Source organism: Podarcis vaucheri, assembly GCF_965113315.1.
Source record: "Podarcis vaucheri genome assembly, chromosome: 8".
NCBI classification, from domain to species: domain Eukaryota; kingdom Metazoa; phylum Chordata; class Lepidosauria; order Squamata; family Lacertidae; genus Podarcis; species Podarcis vaucheri.
Window position 1 is genome coordinate 48,712,243 of NC_138766.1, and position 19,261 is coordinate 48,731,503.

The 19,261-nt window shown below is 42.7% G+C and overlaps 1 protein-coding gene across 2 annotated transcripts in view; it reads left to right on the plus strand.

The window, feature by feature from the left end:
• The window catches only part of CABLES1 (Cdk5 and Abl enzyme substrate 1), a 51,957-nt gene that overhangs the window by 17,882 nt on the left and 14,814 nt on the right, over nt 1–19,261 (plus strand). Inside the window, exons 2-4 of one of the 2 annotated variants that reach the window (XM_082234824.1) lie at nt 8,623–8,694; nt 13,220–13,312; nt 16,297–16,374. In XM_082234824.1, coding sequence (XP_082090950.1) covers nt 8,623–8,694; nt 13,220–13,312; nt 16,297–16,374 — 243 coding nt within the window. The remainder of the gene's footprint in view (nt 1–8,622; nt 8,695–13,219; nt 13,313–16,296; nt 16,375–19,261) is intronic. The other variant, XM_082234825.1, reaches the window with a different exon arrangement.

Sequence of the window (19,261 nt, forward strand, 5' to 3'; positions counted from 1 at the left end):
AGCATCCTTGTAAACAGTTCTGCAGTAACAAAGCACTTTTTAAATGTGTGGTAGGAGATATTTTCTTATGTTTTTCAAGGCTAGGACTTAAAAGAGTCTTGTGGAAATTGTACTAAGCGCTGGTCAAACTATCCCCATTATAGCAGGCTGAAGTGGAACTTCCACTGGTCCTTGTGCCTATGTGATACTAGCTCTGTGAGCCCCTCAACCCAGGACTCAATATCTGTAATACTGGCTGCTAACATCTTGCCGCAGCACCAGATTTTGGAAGATACAGTTGTATTGTCCTGAATAGCTCAGGGAGCAAAGTTGTGCTGGTAGATAGCTGTAAGAATGATAAAGGGAGACCATAACAGTGGGTGTGGTGTTGGGGTCAGGATGCTCTTCAATTTTTTGACTTGGAAGAGACAAACAGAAATTGCATTGGGACATTTTTTTCATACGACCTTTCATAAAAGTGGTAGCAATGTGCACATGTGCAGATATACCAACTTATAGGCTCTTGAGTAACAGGAGCTTACAGCTGTGTTGGCCAAGTGTGACTTAATGTGAGCATAAAAGAAGAAAAGGACCAGCTCTCTCCTAATTTACAATAGCTTGCTTTGCTGGTTGCCAAAGGGGATCCTTGCTTACCCCTACCGGACAGTCAGACTGTTTGCTTCATTCACACGTGGAATTTATTGCATTACAGTGGTACCCCAGGTTAAGAACTTAATTTGTTCTGGAGGTCCATTCTTAACCTGAAACTGTTCTTAACCTGAGGTACCACTTTAGCTAATGGGGCCTCCTGCTGCCACTGTGCCACTGCTGCATGATTTCTGTTCCCATCCTGAAGCAAAGTTCTTAACCCGAGGTACTACTTCCGAGTTTGCAGAGTTTGTAACCTGAAGCGTATGTAACCCGAGGTACCACTGTAGTATAAATGATTATAAAGCTAGTGCTTCCAGCCTGCTTTCTAAAGTTCCTTTTACGCTGTGTCTGCCTGTTCCACCACATCTCAAATGCTATTCTGCCATGTTGTGATAAATGTCATTCACACATGTCATTCCTCCACGCTGTCCCTCTTCCTCTACTTTCTGCCATTCTTCCAGGCTTTACCTGCTTGACATGACTTTCTATGCTGAAACACTGGCACACACTTCATCAGACAAAGAAAAAAGTGTGAACCATGAGTGCGGCATGCGCCATTGTGCCGCCCCACAGCTCATCACAAAGGCGGGAAAGTTTGCCTCATGCGATTTTTCTAAGTTTCAGAAGCTGCAAGCAGATTTTTTCTGAAATCAAATAGCATGGAAATAAGCATTAAACTAGTGCTATATTCCGTTAAATTCCATTAGTTTTCCGGAAGTTGCTTTTACGTCAGCTGAAAGCTCAAATAAATTGAGCAAAATAGCAGTTAGGGTAACGGCAGTGAAACAGAATAAATAGGAGTGTGAATGTAGCCTGTGGCTATCTACCATACCATTAAAAAAAAACCAAGATGAAGCTCTGTGTGTGTGTGTGTGTGTATGGAAAATTTGTGATTTAATCTGAGAACACTGGAGAGAAAACAAAACTTAAATAAAAGGACAAGGGAAGCTTTTGTTCCATGTTAACCTGATCATATCACACTGCTTTTAGGACAAAGTACGGTAGTTTGATTTATCATTTCTAGTGAATGGAAAGTCCTGTTCATTGTATAGCAGGATTCGTTTGGCACATAGTCAACAAGTGATTAAAAACAAAACAGGGATCAATGTTCATATCCTTTGTCCCTTTCTCATAGAAGTCTTTCTTTATCTTCATCCATGTTGCAGCTTGTTCTCAATAATGTACCCTAATTATAGGCACATGACCGACTTGAAATCATTTCTCCCTGTTGACATTTCCTGATGCTTACTTAGGTAATCTTTCTGAACAACTCTGCAGCATTTCTTTGAGCATATTGGCAGGAGTAGAGTGAGCAATTTTTGAAGATCCAGACAGTGCAGTATTTTCATATACTTGGCTTTGTGCAGAGCAGGCTGAGAAGTTTAGTACTTGCAGTAGCTAACAAGGCACAAATGGCACAACCTGCTTGTCCATTTCCCTGATCAGGCAGGCTGGAGATTGGATTAAGAGCTGTTGCTTCAACAATTAAGCAGCTCAGACATGGCACTTAAGAAGGATCTGGAGACTCCACACCCTCCTGGTTCTTGGTCAGGCCCTGATCTTAGCAGGTGTTTCCCATGTGCTTCTCCTCCAGAGTAGCCTTGTGCGCAGCTAGTTGGGTCCTGGAGCTGCTGAGTCCAAGGGTCCTGCTTTACTCACCATCTCTTCTGCTGCTATGGCCCTGGGAGAGATGCAGGAGGGATATGTAACCAGACAGTTCCAGTCCTGGGGTTAGGATGTACAGATCTGGGATAATTGGCAGAATGGAGATATGCTGGAGGATCCTGCTGCTCATCCGAGGAGACCTGAGGTTTGCTTTTTGTAACTTACCGTACGTTGTGAGTTATTTGGTTGAGGAATTGTACAAACAGTTATAATTCTTGTGAAACTAGAGGCGCGTATGGGTGACTAAACACCACTGGTAATCAGTGAATACTGTTCACTTTATATTCCCAAAAATAAAATGCATAAAACACTTTGGTTTTGTCATTAAGGGAAAAGGATAGAATAGAATTTACAGCACGTTGGTAGGCATTTTTAAAACACTGGGCATTTATTTTTTAAAGTTGCTGTTAATGATGCACACTCTGCGACTTCTGCTGGGCTGGGCTGCCAATGAATCACTCCTTCAGTGAGATATGGCAACTGCAGCAATGAAACTATGCTTTATAGGCATAATCCTAGTAAACAGTGCTTTTATTGTTCAAACATTCTTTCTTCTTTGCAGCAAAGCTCCCATGTATGTGTTGAAAGAGCCCTTGAAGTGTTGTTTTTGTGACACATTTTAATGAACCTCTTGCCCTTTTGTGTAGTTCATGTAATGCAGTTAATTTGACTGGAACAAGTGTTCCTTTTTTCTTTGCTTCTGTTTCTTCTGCTTGAGACTAGGGCATGGAATATGCTGTTCAGGAGGCAGGGGTCAGATCTATGCCCCAGCTGTGTGGCTTAAAACGGCAGTTGTTTTCACATATAAAATTAATTACATTAAAGGGGCAAGAAAGGTGTTGTTCTTCCATGTGCAGCTGTATCTGTGCTTCTACTTTAGATACTTTGGTGGCACAGTCTTGCACTATCATGGCTAAAGAGGAATTACTGTATTTTTCTCTCTAGAAGACGCACCAGACCATAAGACGCACCTAGTTTTTGGAGGAGGAAAACAAGAAAAAAAAATATTCTGAATCTCAGAAGCCAGAACAGCAAGAGGAATCGCTGCGCAGCAAAAGCAGCAATCCCCCTTGCTGTTCTGGCTTCTGGGATAGCTGCGCAGCCTGCATACACTCCATAAGACGCACACACATTTCCCCTTACTTTTTAGGAGGGAAAAGATGAGTCTTATAGAGGAAAAAATACGGCAACTCCTGATAAATGGAGTAGATCTATTTTGGCTGCCACTAAAACTCTTTTCTTTAGTGTTTTCACATCTTCATGAAGATTGTGACTCTTGGGATGTTCTCCATTCCTTCTCTACAATGGAGCACGTTGATGTGCTGGCAGATCTTCTGCTGCTTAACTTTTTGACGGATTTGGTCTTGTGTGCATGTGGTAGGGCTATACAAGCAGTGTTTTGCACTCTTCACAGAGGAGGCTTCTTTCTTTGTTGTGTACTCTGGGGTCTTCCCCGTAAACATGGCACAAGCGTAAATCTGTGCAGCAGTGGAATCAGTTACTTAGCGCTACATTGCATACACCCCAAGACAGACATTTAAAAACAATCCCATATATTAAAAAACAATTAAAATAGAACCAACACAGATGCAGACTGTGGGATAAGGATCTCCAGTTAAAAGGTTTGTTGAAAGAGGAAGGTCTTCACTAGGCGCTGAAAAGGCAACAGGGACAGCGCCTGTCTAAAATATAACAGGAGGGAATTCGGAAGGGTAGGCAGCACCACATGAGCTAGTAGGCAACTAGTTGTGCACATTGTATTGTCAAGTTGTTGTTGTTGTTACCATTACCCAGTTACCATGTGGACAAGCCCAGAAGCTCACAATTTCTGTGAGGTGGGTCAATGTTAATTCTACTTTTTACAGCATTATGTATGAGGCAGTGACTCATCACCTCATTTATCCAAGATTTCATTGGAATTTGCCTTGCTGGCTCTTAGCTGTTATGTTGATTTATTTAGTGGATTATTTAGTGCAAAACAGCAGTAAAAGATATGTTGTTTCATATTCTGGCTTTTCAGTACAGTAGGCTAGAATTCTAATCCCACCTAACCCCCGTTGAATTTAGTAAGACTTGCTTCTGAGTAGCCTTGGTTAGAATGATGCTCTTAGTCTGTTACATAATCTAGGATAAAACAGCAGCAGTTTTCAAAATAAAAGCAATAAAAGCTCTGATTTACAAAGAGCACAACAATCCATGATATGATATAAGAAAACAGGAATTTCCAGAGTGTGAGAAAAATGGCCCTGTGAGTAAGTGTCTGTAAACAGAATGCAGCAAGTTGTAAAAACAAATGTCAGGCTTAATTTTCCACCTCTTCAGCAGCTGCCCCTTTTTGGTCACACCAGTGGCTGAGACATGGAAAACATGCATTAAAAACACTGTGTTGAATAGTATTGCATATAGCAGATTGACTTTTAAAATATAAATACAGTGGTACCTCGGGTTACATATGCTTCAGGTTACATACGCTTCAGGTTACAGGCTCTGCTAACACAGAAATAGTACCTCGGGTTAAGAACTTTGCTTCAGGATGAGAACAGAAATCGTGCTCCAGCGGCGCGGCTGCAGCAGGAGGCCCCATTAGCTAAAGTGGTGCTTCAGGTTAAGAACAGTTTCAGGTTAAGAACGGACCTCCGGAACAAATTAAGTACTTAACCCGAGGTACCACTGTAATAAATAAATACATTAAATTATTATTATTAATTAAATATTTCTGCTGCACTTTTCTGGGAAGCACTCATTGAAAACAACAACAAAAAATAAAAAAATCAAATGCTATGAACAGACCAGAAGAATAAAACCCATCCTGTTCCTCCAAACAAACCATAAGCCAACAAAACATAATTCATGGCAGTTAATTTTTTTGAGCCAAAGAGGAGTGCTGCTGAGGGGGCCTTTCCACTACCATTCATGTTTGTATTGTCACACTGTGCTGCCTTGTATTTTCTTGTCCTCACCACCATAATAAGAGAGAGAGAGAGAGACTATTCCGTTTGCAAAGAGGGTAAAAAATGTTAATTTTCCTCACCAACCAAGTGAGGGGAGAAGGCTGTTAGCATGGGAAGGGGATGAAACCAAAGCATTTGACTGCCAGGGAGTCTTAATTTCGTGTATTTTGGGAGCTCTTTCTCTACTATCACAGTTTTCATCAGTTGCTAGGTCACTGAAGAATTTTTTTAGAGCTCAAAACATAGCACTAAAAATAGACCTCAGGTTAAAAATGCAATGACATCATCCTTTGGGGAAGATGCATTTGTATGCTTATAGGTGGAGAGACAGTATGAAATGCTGGATGAGAAGCTCCCTTGTATAAAAGAATAATGTATTCTTCTAAGCCAACAAGGGGATGAGCCAAAGGCTAAATGCATCCAGAAATAAATTGCTCTAGATGGAGCTGCATGATTAATGCGCTGTTACTGTAGTCATGAAATAAGAGCGGGTCTTTTGATATCTTCTTCAGAACGTCTGTTAAACCTGCTTTATTTAAAAACAAAAAAGATGTTGAGTTTCCCACAACTCTTCTGCAGGCTAGCTATTCACTAAAGCGAGGAACCAGATGGACTACAACTCCCATTAACCCTAGCAAGCATGGCCAATGGCCAAGATGATAGGAGTTCTAGTTTAGCAACATCTGGAGGGCAAAAGGTTCCTCATCCATGCAGTAAACCAAGACCAGAAAATGTTTCTGTTTAAGTCCTGCTGAAATGAATTCTTGTTCTGTTCCCATTAGAACGTCCCAGTGGGCTGTGTCTGAATTTGGCAGGCTTCATCTTACACCAGGGGTAGCCAACACAATGCCCTCCGGATGTTGTTGGATCCCAACTCCCATTAGCCCTAGCTAGCACTGTTGTTGTTTAGTCGTGTCCGACTCTTAGTGATCCCATGGACCAGAGCACGCCAGGCACTCCTGTCTTCCACTGCCTCCCGCAGTTTGGTCAAACTCATGTTAGTAGCTTCGAGAACACTGTCCAACCATCTCATCCTCTGTCGTCCCCTTCTACCTTGTGCCCTCAATCTTTCCCAGCATCAGGGTCTTTTCCAGGGAGTCTTCTTTTCTCATGAGGTGGCCAAAGTATTGAATCTGTCCTTCAGTGAGCTAGTATAGCCAGTGACTAAGAAATCTTACATCAGAATAAAATTAGCACTAGATGTTCTTAATGAGTGTGTGTGTGTGTATTCAGTTATTTAAAACCCTAAACACAAGGTTAGTGCCACAACAAAATGCAGAGAAGTGTATGAACCCAATTCTGTTTTTGTTTTTAAACATTCCCCCTCAACTTTTGGGGCTTGTGCATTCTAAAATTTTAATGGTTTATTTATTGTTACTCCTCCATGAATGTATTGTGGTTTTAAATATTTACAAACCTTCTTTCGGCTCTAACAAAGATCCCCAAAGCAGTTACCAAAACAAAAGAATAAAGAAGTTTAAGAACATAACAGAAAATCCTCAGTACCAGGAAGAGATAAAATAGAATAATGTTCCAGAGATTCCAAGTTAGCTGTAAACAAATCAAATCACTAATGCAGATAATGGAAGAGATGGCATTAGCTGTATTTCTGTGTATTTGTGTGTATATAAACATCTAATAATTAGTGTAGTCTTATTTGTATAACCCTGTTAACAGGAAGCTATTTATGCTGTCTGAAATGTGGTAATACCTTTTGATTCTTCTGCAAGAGATAACAAACTTCTAAGTCTCTCCAACTTCCCTCCTAGGCAATCTGATTATAGTTCTTCTTTTGTTTTGATTATGCAATCTGATACTATCTATTGTATGTTCATTGTATGATACTCGGTTTTTTCCTAGAATTGATTTTATCTTGCTGCATTTCCCCCCTCAAATTACTGAAGTTTAAGCATGTATGCTTAAAAAATATTGAGTCATTGCCTCGTTTCCAAGGAAGATCTTACTTCCTTTCATTCACGTCCCCTCACCCTCGCCACCACAGCTTCCCCTTCCCTTTCTTCTTGTCTCCTCTGTGATGTGGCCACCTTCCTCTCTCCATTTTTTTTCCTGGTCTTTTTGTTGTTGCTCCTGCTTCATCATACGAAAGCATAGAGGACATATAGGGAGCAGGAAGGCGAGCAATGTGAGCTGAAGATAGTGATTGACAGCTCTTTCACCTGGCAACCTGCAAGGGGTCATAATTGGGCCCCAGGGCTGTAAGCTGCTGCTGAGTTTGAGATTCCAGAGTCGTAAAGGGAAATATTTTTTTCTCATACAACAGAAAAGGGCATCTTGTTTCCTGGTGTAAATAATTCTGCAAGTGGGAAGAGTACTGTTGTACTCGGGTCTGTTTGCAGCCTTCCCAGAGACATCTGGTTGGCAACTGTGAGAAGAGAATGCTGGACTAGAAGGATGGTTGGCCTGATCCAGGATCTTATGATCCTGATCCTACGATCTTAAAAACCAGGACAAACAAGGAGGAAACAAACAGGAAGGAAGGAAGAAACTCAGATGAAAGTTTAAGAAGACATTGCATTCCACAGAAATGATGTCAGGGGCCACATTTGAGCCCTGGGCTGCAGGTTGCCCACCTAATGCAGGTTGCATAGGAGAAAACCTCAGTAGCAGTTTGAAAAGCCTGAAGACAGGAGAACTGGTTTTTATATGGCATATACTGTGCATATACGGATGCGGGTGGTGCTGTGGGTTAAACCACAGAGCCTAGGGCTTGCTGATCAGAAGGTCGGCGGTTCAAATCCCCGCGACGGGGTGAGCTTCTGTTGTTCGGTCTCTGCTCCTGCCAATCTAGAAGTTCGAAAGCACGCCAAAGTGCAAGTAGATAAATAGGTACCGCTCCGGCGGGAAGGTAAACGGCGTTTCTGTGCACAGCTCTGGTTCGCCAGAAGCAGCTTAGTCATGCTGGCCACATGACCTGGAAGCTGTACGCTGGCTCCCTCGGCCAATAAAGCAAGATGAGCACCGCAACCCCAGAGTTGGTCACGACTGGACCTAATGGTCAGGAGTCCCTTTACCTTTTTACTGTGCATATACAGATCTACAGACTGATATCTGGGCAACAAGTGTTTACTTTTAAAACACTTAGATCAAACTGGGGGTTTGAAGTAGTGAATATTTGCCTGAGATCATTTGAGATCTTGCAGTATAACTTCTGTTGCATGACAGCCTTGTTTATGGTGAAGAGAAGTGTGAAGGAAACCTAAGAAGCAGAAAAGTTTTATTCTATATTGTTATTTTAAATTAGCCCAGTTCAGCTCAGTTTTGTTTAAAAAAAGTATGTTATTATTTGTCTAGGTTGGGGCAATAAATTGCATATGGTTTTAGTATTTAATTGTTCTTTTTTCCCTTCCCTTCACAGACGTCGGTTGATTTCCCAAAGGTCTTCACTGGAGACTTTAGAAGATATTGAGGAAAATGCTCCTTTACGGAGGTAAGTATAACTATACAGAGTGTATGCATGTTGTTTTTTCTTGGAAATGATTATGCCACTGGCATGCCTTGGCAAAAGGCTCTGCCCCCTTGCTCACCAACTCCTCTGCCACTCTCCCCACATTAATCCCCTCGCTTCCCACTAAGCTACTATTAACCCCCCTTTTCATCTTCCCAACCTTATTTTTGAAGCCACTGCCCTCTTCTGATCTGCAGCCCTGTTTGCACCCGTTTCCACCGTCATCCCCATGTACAGGCCAGGCTTTACATGTGAACATCTAAGAACTCTGCTGGATCAGACCAGAGGCACATCTAGTCTAGCATTGTGCCCACATAACTAGGACTTGAGCGCGGTAGCTCTCTTTAACTTCTCTTTCTGTTCCCCTTCCCCTTTGCCGTTTATTTTGACATTTGTTAGAATTTGGACCATTACAGAACTTCTTTAAAACTGATATTGTTCCACGCAAGAACATGTGGAATAATTGTAGGGACAGGGGGTGAGGGAAGAGATCAGGGCTGTGTCCATCCCTACTCCTTATGTGCTTAGGTCACAAGGGATTCTGTGCATGCAAGGCTGACCCAATACATTTTGTGGGTTGAGATGAAGGAAAAGATGTCTCCACATTGTGTATAAGTGAACTGGATTGGTTCCACAGCTCCTACCACATTAGCTTCTGCTGGAAGGGCTGATCCTCTTCCGTATGCATATACAGTGGTACCTCGGGTTACATACACTTCAGGTTACATACACTTCAGGTTACAGACTCCGCTAACCCAGAAATAGTACCTCGGGTTAAGAACCTTGCTTCAGGATGAGAACAGAAATCGTGCTCCGGCAGCGCGGCAGCAGCAGCGGGAGGCCCCATTAGCTAAAGTGGTGCTTCAGGTTAAGAACAGTCTCAGATTAAGAACGGACCCCCGGAACGAATTAAGTTCTTAACCTGAGGTACCACTGTAGATCAGGCATAGGCAAACCTGGCCCTCCAGATGTTTTGGGACTACAACTCCCATCATCCCTAGCTAACAGGACCAGTGGTCAGTGATGATGGGAGTTGTAGTCCCAAAACATCTGGAGGGCTGAGTTTGCCTATGTCTAATACAGTATGTCTAATACAGTATAGGTCCTGCCACATTGGCTTCTTTATAGGTTACAATGAACACGTATAGCAAGCTTGTAGAACTTATTCCAGACCAAGGTCCACATTTTTTCATGGGCAACCTTCCAAACACCACATGCCACTGGGGACAAAATTGGGCACAGCCTCAGGCAAAAGTGAGCAGAGGATTAACACAGTTCAAGAACACATTCCATCCAGGCAAAAGCACTCGGGGAATGAGGCCTTGAGGGAGAATGTGTGGCCAGGGGAAATTCTCAGGACCAAATAGAAAGGTTTGGAGGGCTACATTTGGCCCCCTAGATTTGACGGTCTCCACCCCTGCCTGACATAACAAGGAAGTGAGACTAGCAAGCACAATTTAAATCTGTTATGTGTGAAGAGTCCTTCTCACAAAATACAGACTCTGTTATAGAATTGTTTCAGCTTGGTCAGTGCAAAAAGAATGTAAACATTGGAGCTCTTTACAAGTACTGTTTTGATCACTGATGAACATTCACACCACAAGGAACTTCTTGGGACTGCTGAAGTGATACACATGGCTGTTTGGGGCACACCTTATATAAATACAATGTTCTTTGACAACCCGTAGCTTTTAAGGTCTCTGTCCTGTAGCATCTGACATTTCATACCAAATATATTCATAATGCTGCAAACACAGGTGCCTCCAGAAGGCAAATTCGTTTGTAAAGACCTCTTACAAAGTTAGCCCGCCAATGCAGTATGCTCTGTGATACTATGTACCCTGTTAGAATCCAAACGCTGCATGACTGACTAATAATCTGTTTACCAATTCAGGATAGTGTTGCTCTTTCATCAAAGCATTTGTGTTCACCAGGGACAGAGGATCAACTGTAGCTGGGGCTTTGTTAGGAACCCAAAACAAGATCACAACATGAGGCAGCCTTGCTCAGAGTCAAAGAACTGTTTATTTACAACCCTTTCTTTTTTAACATGATTAATTATTCACAAAGACAAAATAAAGAAATGAATAACTTGCCAATCTCATCCTTCTATAAGGTTAGAAAGGGACACAAGTCACAGACTCCTAAAAACTACACAAACTTTGAACTTGCTTGTGATAAAGAGAAAACGTTTTTATCATTTGTGTTTGTCCCAGGTTTCCTATACGAAAATGAGCTAATAGAAACCATCACACTAACTGTTTGCTATCCGTGGAATTTGTTACGTTTGCCTGGCCAATACATGCCATGCTTTCATTCATCCAAAGGGTGTTCAGATTTTTCCATTGTACTTTTTAACATCTCTTAATACATTTTTTCCAGCTTTTTAAATTGCTTGTTTCAAACCGTTCCAAAGGTGCACACCATAACCAGTAATTTCTTTTGTTTTATGAAGAAACGCAAACTAAAAAAAGAGCTCTTATTGAAATGCACTTGCAGTTGATAATGGAAGAAATATGATATATGATATGATATGATATACGTGTTTTAGCAGTATAATTACCGTATTGGCCTGAATATAAGCCACACCCGAATATAAGCCACACCTTTAAAATTGGAATGGGGAGAGAAAAAATACCTGAATATAAGCTGCTCCATTCCTTGGTGCTCCTGGCTGCATACTGGGCGGGGGCAGGGTGCTGCGTTGCCAGCGGCTTTTTCACTTCCTCACTCTCTCCCTTCCCAGCCTTGGGGGAGAGGACGTGGACTATGAGTGGGGCTGGTGCCGCGCTCCTGGCGCTGTTTGCCCTGCGCTCCTGGCTGCATACCCTAAGGTCACGAATATAAGCCGCACTTTAACTTTTCACTGTTGGAATTTGAGAAAAAAGTGATGCTTATATTCAGGCTAATACGGTATTTAAAAAGTAACACACCCTGTGCATTTTGCCTGTGGTATAGCCCCTTGGCAAGACAGAAATTTTATAAAGTTCTCCATAGGTCAAGGCCTGAGTAATTTAGCTTATCAGTATTTACTACTGAAATCCACCTAATTCAAATTGAACAGAACCTTTTCCTCATCTCCTAAGGGGCAAAAAACCTGAATAGCAAAATCCGTTGCTTCCTCTTAATGAGACTGTTCTTTTTAGACCGTATGTAACAAAGCATTCATGAGAGCATTGTGAAGTGCAATCATAAATTATTCAAATGCAGCTATAATTGCCCAAAGAAATAAATAATGTTTAATATTTCAGATTGTTTACTCGTGGTTCTCCTTCCAGTGGACTTCTGCTCGCAGTGGGGATTCTTTTAATTGGAGCCCATTGTGACTGCTGATAGGAATAGTTGAGTGGAGGGAGAAATGGCAGCAGGAAAAGCTATGCCTGCTGAAAGTCTTGTCTTCTGTACAACTATTAAAGGAGCCCTGTCCTCTTTTCATCTGGCTAACCTGCCTAAAGCTCAAATAATGGCCCTCCATCAAATACATTGGATTTAAGATTGCTTGTCAGCAAAGGGCCATGTGAAAATACACTTTTGAAGCTGAAAACATGCTGTCTGTGTGCTAGCAGATCCCTTCACTTCCATCTCTCATTGTCATATTTTTGTGTGTCCATTACATCAGTGCATTTATCCTATACACCTCTCATGTCTATCCTCAGATCCCTTTCTAGACCACCGTATCCACTTGTCACAATTCATGCACCATCTGTTGCCAATCAGTCCTCAGTTAATTGTGTTTTATCCTTTGCCCTTCCTCTGTTGGGTGCCTTTGATCTTGCCCTTCCCTTTGGTCCAACACATTACCTAGACGTAACACCTTTTCCATTCTATGTTGCGTTTTGCAGCACTTTCCTACAGCTTAGGTTGTGCACACATTACTGGCTTTACACCCAGGGCATTCTTTTTCTCTCTCGCAATAGTCAAAGCTGGTTTTAAGGGAAATGCATCACAATGCAGTATTTTATAAGAAACAACACATTGTGGCTAATTTTGTGTATAGATCACTTCCCAAACCAGGGGTGGGAGCATACTGTATGCAGGGTAAATGGGAGTGTGTTAACAGACTTAAAAGAGGAGGAAAAAGAGGAAGCAAACATATTTTAGAGAAGACCTCCTTGCACAATCCAGTTACTTTTCTTAGCAAAAGGAACTTTACCCATTATGAAGTGTTTAAAAACTGAAAAACATTTTGGTTTGCACTACTACAGAGAATTCTGATGGTTACGAAAATACACATCATTCTTCCATTTCCCTATCTCATCTTTCCTGGGATCTGTAACAGAATCCAGGAAGTTCTGTTTTTCATTTTTAAATATATTGCTTCATTCTATTATTTTTTTAAAGCCCCTTTTGTTTCTAGACATTCTTGTTTTTGTTATTGCTACAGACTCCTGAGTGGGGAGGATGGTGAACTGAATAATTTGTCTGGTCTTTCCTTCCTGCCTTTGTGTTGAGATATTTTGGCTATTCAGCAGAGAACTTAATTGGTTTCAATTGCTTTATTTTTCAGATGCCGGACTCTGTCAGGCTCACCCAGACCAAAGAACTTTAAGAAGGTTCATTTCATCAAGAACATGCGACAGAACGATACAAGGAATGGAAGGTATTTTGCAGGCAAAGAGCAGTGTGCCTTTGTAGGAGACCATGGTCATCTTTTACATGTGGAAATTGGATTCTGTATGCAGATCACCACATTTCCTAATGCAAGAATCCTCTGCAAGGAAAAGCAAGACATATCCAGAGAATTACCTCTGTATTCTGTAGTCTTCAAGCAGGGCTAAATGGTTAAAAAAAAAAAAAAATCATGGCCCCAGGATCCGCAGTGGCAAATTATCCACTGCCAAGTGGTAGTGTGTACAAGCGCTTACTGATGCAGGATTAACCCACAGTGAGAACAACCTCCCCATCCTGGGCTACCACTGGATGTGGGTGGGGCTGCTAGCCACACAGTATGCAGCACTGCAGGTGAGAGTTTATACACTTTGCAGTTGAAGGATAGAAGCTTCGTCCCATGGATGCTTATCTCTATACTGCCTGTAACATGGTAGCCAGACATTATCTGTCTGGCAAAGCCCATTGGCAAAAGTAGCAGTTGAAATAAATTTCTCTTCTTGGTTAACACTTTTGGTGTATGCTCTATAGGTGCAGGAATTATAAAGGGAGGCATGTTATAGGGAGATGAAATACTACGCAAGAGGCCTCACTTGGACTTTAAAAATAGTGAGCAGGTGCCCTAGAAGCCAACTAAGGTTACATTGGGTGAGCAGCAGCCGTCAAGAATCTCCAGCTATGAAAAGTACAGAATGGAGAGTGGGACCAAAGCACAATGTTGCTTGCAAGGTTCTATCCAAGAGCAGATGTCTCTTCTGGTGCTTGCTAAGCTTTTGGAAGTAGTCAGGATGAATGTAGGGGGATAGTCAAGCCAAGGAATTTCAGCAGCATGCCTGAGGGGCTTTTGGTGGGTGAGGAGATACAGTACATTGAGTGCTCCAAGCACCCAGTAGCTTTGGGTGCTAAAATGCCTTTGGAAAACAGAGAGCTCCTTTTTAGTAGCTAGATCCCTTGTCAGCCATTAGCAATGAGAAGTGTTCCAACCTGTGGGGGGAAAGGTATTGTTTTTGTGTTTATGAAACTTGCCTGAGCCGTTTTGTGTTGCCTGTTTAAGAACTCTGCTTCTGCCTCAGCAGTAGGCCACACTTCTGTTCAATCCTGTTTCCCAGCATGATTAATGTTAAGGGCTGACCAGATAGTTCAACGTGCTTCAGATTAAGAGTACAGCACACTGCATTGTAGTAACATCATAGGAAGCTGCCTTATACCAGGTCAGCCTGTTTGTCTGTCTAACACAATATATCCTACTCTGACTGGCAGCATTGAGACATTGAGGTCCTTCACATCTTTGGCTGCCTGAGGCTTTTCAGCAGCAGTGCCAGGACTGTAGCATGAGATCTTCTGCATTCAAAGTGTGTGCTCTCCCTCTGAGACTTCCTCTAATGTTCATAGTGAGTTTTCTTTTGTTGTGTAGTATCAAAGATATTTGCCCCACTGATGTGACTGAACATGCTGTGAAATACCTTTGGGTATTTGCCTCCTTGTAGAGCTATAGGCTAACTAAATTCTTTATATGTGTGAAGTTTCAACAAGGGTTTCTGTTTCATCACAAATACTTTAATTTTAAGGGAAATGGCTGATTACTATCTGCATCTTGTTCTATATTCCGATGCTGTGCTTTGTAAGAAGTTTTCCTCTTTGCTTGCAATAGGACAACACAATTAAAAGTAGAATTGCGTGCTAATGATGATTTATAATCCTCACCTGAAGGGTGAAGAGTTCATTGTAAGTGCTTCCTGATGTTCACTGCTAGCGCAATTGCATGCTGAGGTTAAAGGGACATTCCTAGTACGTTGGTATCTAACATGGCCTATTCCCTCCAGTTCTGTCTGCATTTACAGTTGGAAGCCCTGCACATTTCATGCAAAATTCATTCCATACAGGGACATTAGATTGCATGCTCTGAAAAGGCTGGCACGTCAGATGCTTTTGCAGACTTAATTACTGCTCTGAACTGCAGTAGTTAGTGTAAAAATTTGTGTGAAAACACAGTGGAGTGAAGCCATCTGTTTGATTTTGGATCTCTTAATGCAGAAGTGGTTGTATTGTCATCTGTTCGGCAGACTCCAATTATCGTTGCATTTATGAACTCTGGACTAGAGGACCCATTTATTTCTCAACCATTTCTGGCACAGCACTGTGTTTAAAAAACAAAAACAAAGCACAGCTGTCTGACCCATTAATAGTTTCCCTTGGGCTTCCTTGTCAAAGATATGTGAAGTTATGAAAGTGACAAAAAAACAGTGACAGTTGTTGGTTTTGTTCCTGGAGGTTTATGCCAATAACCAGATCAAAACATCCAAAGACAGATTCTTCTTCTTCTTCTTCTTCTTCTTCTTCTTCTTCTTCTTCTTCTCTCTCTCTCTCTCTCTCTCTCTCTCTCTCTCACACACACACACACACACACACACACACACTCTTTCTTAAATACATTATTTGTAGGACTCAGTGAACCATGTTTGAACAAGTGAAGTAGGGTTACCAGCTTGTTTTTATTCAATTTTTTTAGCCAAATTAAAAGGACCAGCTTCCTCGTTATTAAAGCCACTCCCCCCCCCCGTTGTCCGTTTGAATCTCAGAATGGTGCAGAGAGAGCAAAGTAATGATGGATATTCATTGGCTCAAGTCCCAAGCTTTTCATTCTGCACCCAGACTTCTATGCATAAGGCTCTTTCCCCCTTTTGTCCCACTGGAGATATGATTAGTAGTGATCTCTCTTAAAGCACTGATAACCAAGTGTTAAGCCTCCCTTGTCCTATGTCAGTTTTTGGTGCTTGGCCTGTCAGATGTTGGTAAGCGCAACATACAGTGCAGTTTATGAGTGAGAATAGATCCAGTTCGTCTGCAACAGTGCAATAGAAAGTAATGTAGGATAGCGGAAAGCAGTTTTTGCCAAGCAAAGTTTTAAATTTGAATTGAATTGAATTGCTGGATTTGCTACCCTCTATCATAGCCTTTACTTTATTTGTTTTCTAGAATAGTCCTTATTAGTGGCAGAAGATCCTTCTGCAGCATATTTTCAGTGCTGCCGTATCGGGACTGTAGCCATGTTGGGTATGTATATTTGTTTCATACCTGTTGAGATTTTCTGGGTAAATGTTATGTGCTACATGCATCAGGGATGTTGCAGATGACATTTCTAAAAAACGGTAAACTTAATTAAAAATGTTTGCCCATGACAGATGATCAGTATCTGCACTTCCAAAAGAAGTGAACAGGAACTGCAGTTTTTCTTCAGCATTTCAGATCTGCAGTTGGCCTTATCACAACGTGCCATACTCTGAACCAAGGGAGAAGCTGCTGTATGCTATGACTAGGAATGGATTGTCTTTGAAATCAAAGCAAGTGATATTGTTATTTGTGATGTACAGAGTATAAATGATGTCTTATCTGATGTGCGACTGACCACACTTCACACCATTTGAATTTGCTAACAATGCATTAATAGTGTGGTGTATCTGAAATAAAAGTTTTTTATAGATAGAGGTGGCACTTCAAACCAAATGCAATCCTTTAATAATACTTCTGGACTGTTCTGTCAGCTCTCAAAAATTGCTTGCTTTTTCTTTTTTTAAAAAAATGGTTCTTGAAAGGCCTGGTGGTGTGTCATCTGCACAACCATAGCACTAGAGATGAAGGATTGTAGTGCCAATGCAGCACCACAACTTCAAAGTGGCACCAGTACAATCACGTTCCTTGGCATTGCAACACAGTGGGCTTTTACCCTTTCAAATGGCCCAAGGGACTCTTGAAAGCCCATGCTTTTGACACAGCCTTGCAGTATGTTCTGACAAAGCTTGCTTCTGTAGACTGTACCTCAACGTTTTATTCATTTGGTACCATCTCATCTGTACTGTACGTGTTGGCATCGGTCTCAAGAGACAGTGGATGAGTGTGCCTTTGGGAGTAAAGTCAAACCATAGTAGAGTTACAGCGCCTGCTTTTGGCTGTAGAGACCAATACAGGAGAGACATGTTTTGTTGCAGCTGGAGCAAATGAAGGCGCCCGTCGTGCTGCTACAGATGCACCATGGCGTATCTTCTCTCTGTGCTCATCCCAGCGGTCATTCTTTCTCTGGTCACTGCTGTGGATGCACAACCTGACTGTCTTGTTGTCTGCAAGGGATTCTCATGTGGCAGGGTTAATGTCACCAGCCTGTACCGTCCTCTACCCTTCCCTTCCCTTCCCTTACCATACCACTCTCAGGAAGGACTTCCTGAGGACAGTATATTCTTAGGCAAGGTATTGTGTCCCTCCTCCTCCTCCTCCTCCTTTGGGTCCAAGCTCTTCTGATGGTCTTAAAGTAATAATAATAATAATAAAAACAGCAACAACATTTCTTGTGCCAGGTATGCTTCTGGCCCCATCCATCACTAGCAGGTTTCTACATGCAAGCTTTAAAGGTTAAAACCAACACTTTAAATTGTGTCCAGAAATTAATTGAAGGCCACTGGAGCTCTTTTAATACTGGAAAGATGCTCTCAGGGGCTTGTATCATATAGCATGCACCTACTTTTCAAATTCCTCTTCTGAAACTGGCATTTGCCTTTGTATCAGTGAGAGATTCCTCCTCCGCCGCCTTATTATATTTTTAGCCCACCCATCTGACTGGGTTGCTCTAGCCACTCTGGGCAGCTTCCAACAAAATATAAAAACACAATACATTAAAAAACTTCCCTATACAGGTCTGCCTTCAAATGTCTTCTAAGAATCATGTAGATGTTTATGTTCTTGACATCTGATGGGACGGCGTTTCATGGGGCACCTACTCCAAACGAATCCAGCTATACACAACTAACAACTATTTTTATTTTCAAAAACTGGTATGTCACATTTAGGTAAAGGTAAAGGTAAAGGTACCCCTGCCCGTACGGGCCAGTCTTGACAGACTAGGGTTGTGCGCTCATCTCACTCTAGAGGCCGGGAGCCAGCACTGTCCGCAGACACTTCCGGGTCACGTGACCAGCGTGATGAAGCTGCTCTGGCGAACCGGCACCAGAGCAGCACACGGAAATGCCGTTTACCTTCCCACTATAAAGCGGTACCTATTTATCTACTTGCACTTAAGGGTGCTTTCGAACTGCTAGGTGGGCAGGAGCTGGGACCGAACGATGGGAGCTCACCCCGCTGCGGGGATTCGAACCGCCGACCATGCAATCGTCAAGTCCTAGGCGCTGAGGTTATACCCACAGCGCCACCCGTGTCCCATATGACCACATTTAATTTGACCCTTACACTCAGTTTCCATGAATTTGAAATACAGACTATTATAAGACTTCATCTGCCTACCACAAGGGTGGAGAACCTTATACTGTCAAAGTATTACCGTATTTTTCGCCCGATAGGACGCACCGCCCTATAGGGTGCACCTAGTTTTTTTGGGGGGGGATATAAAGACCCCGACCCCAGCCCGCAGAACAGCCTGCTATCCGCAAGCCTAGGGAGCCGCGCTGGTCTCCCCAGGCTTGCGGACAGCTGTGCGAAGCCCGGGCGCGCTCTTCAGCGCGCCCGAGGCTTCGGAATGCCGGGCTCCGGAGGGTCGTGCAGAGCTGCGCGGAGCCCGGGAGCGCAGGCAGCTCTGCGCAACCCTCCGGAGGCTGGCGCGGTTTCGCGCCAGGCTCCGGAGGGTTTCACAGAGCTTCCTGAAGCCTGGAGAGCGAGAGGGGTCAGTGCGCACCGACCCCTCTCGCTCTCCAGGCTTCAGCGAAAGCCTGTATTCGCCCCATAGGACGCACACACATTTCCCCTTCATTTTTGGAGGGGGGAAAGTGCGTCCTATAGGGCGAAAAATACGGTAATCTGCTGGGGCCTGTATGATGGCTGTACACAGGAACCAAAAGTGAGCAGAGCTACCCCTTTTATTTCTGTCAGCTCCTTCTTCCACCCCACCCAGCTTTCCCCCACCTACAGAAAGTTGGTGCCACACGCAGTTCTTTGGCCA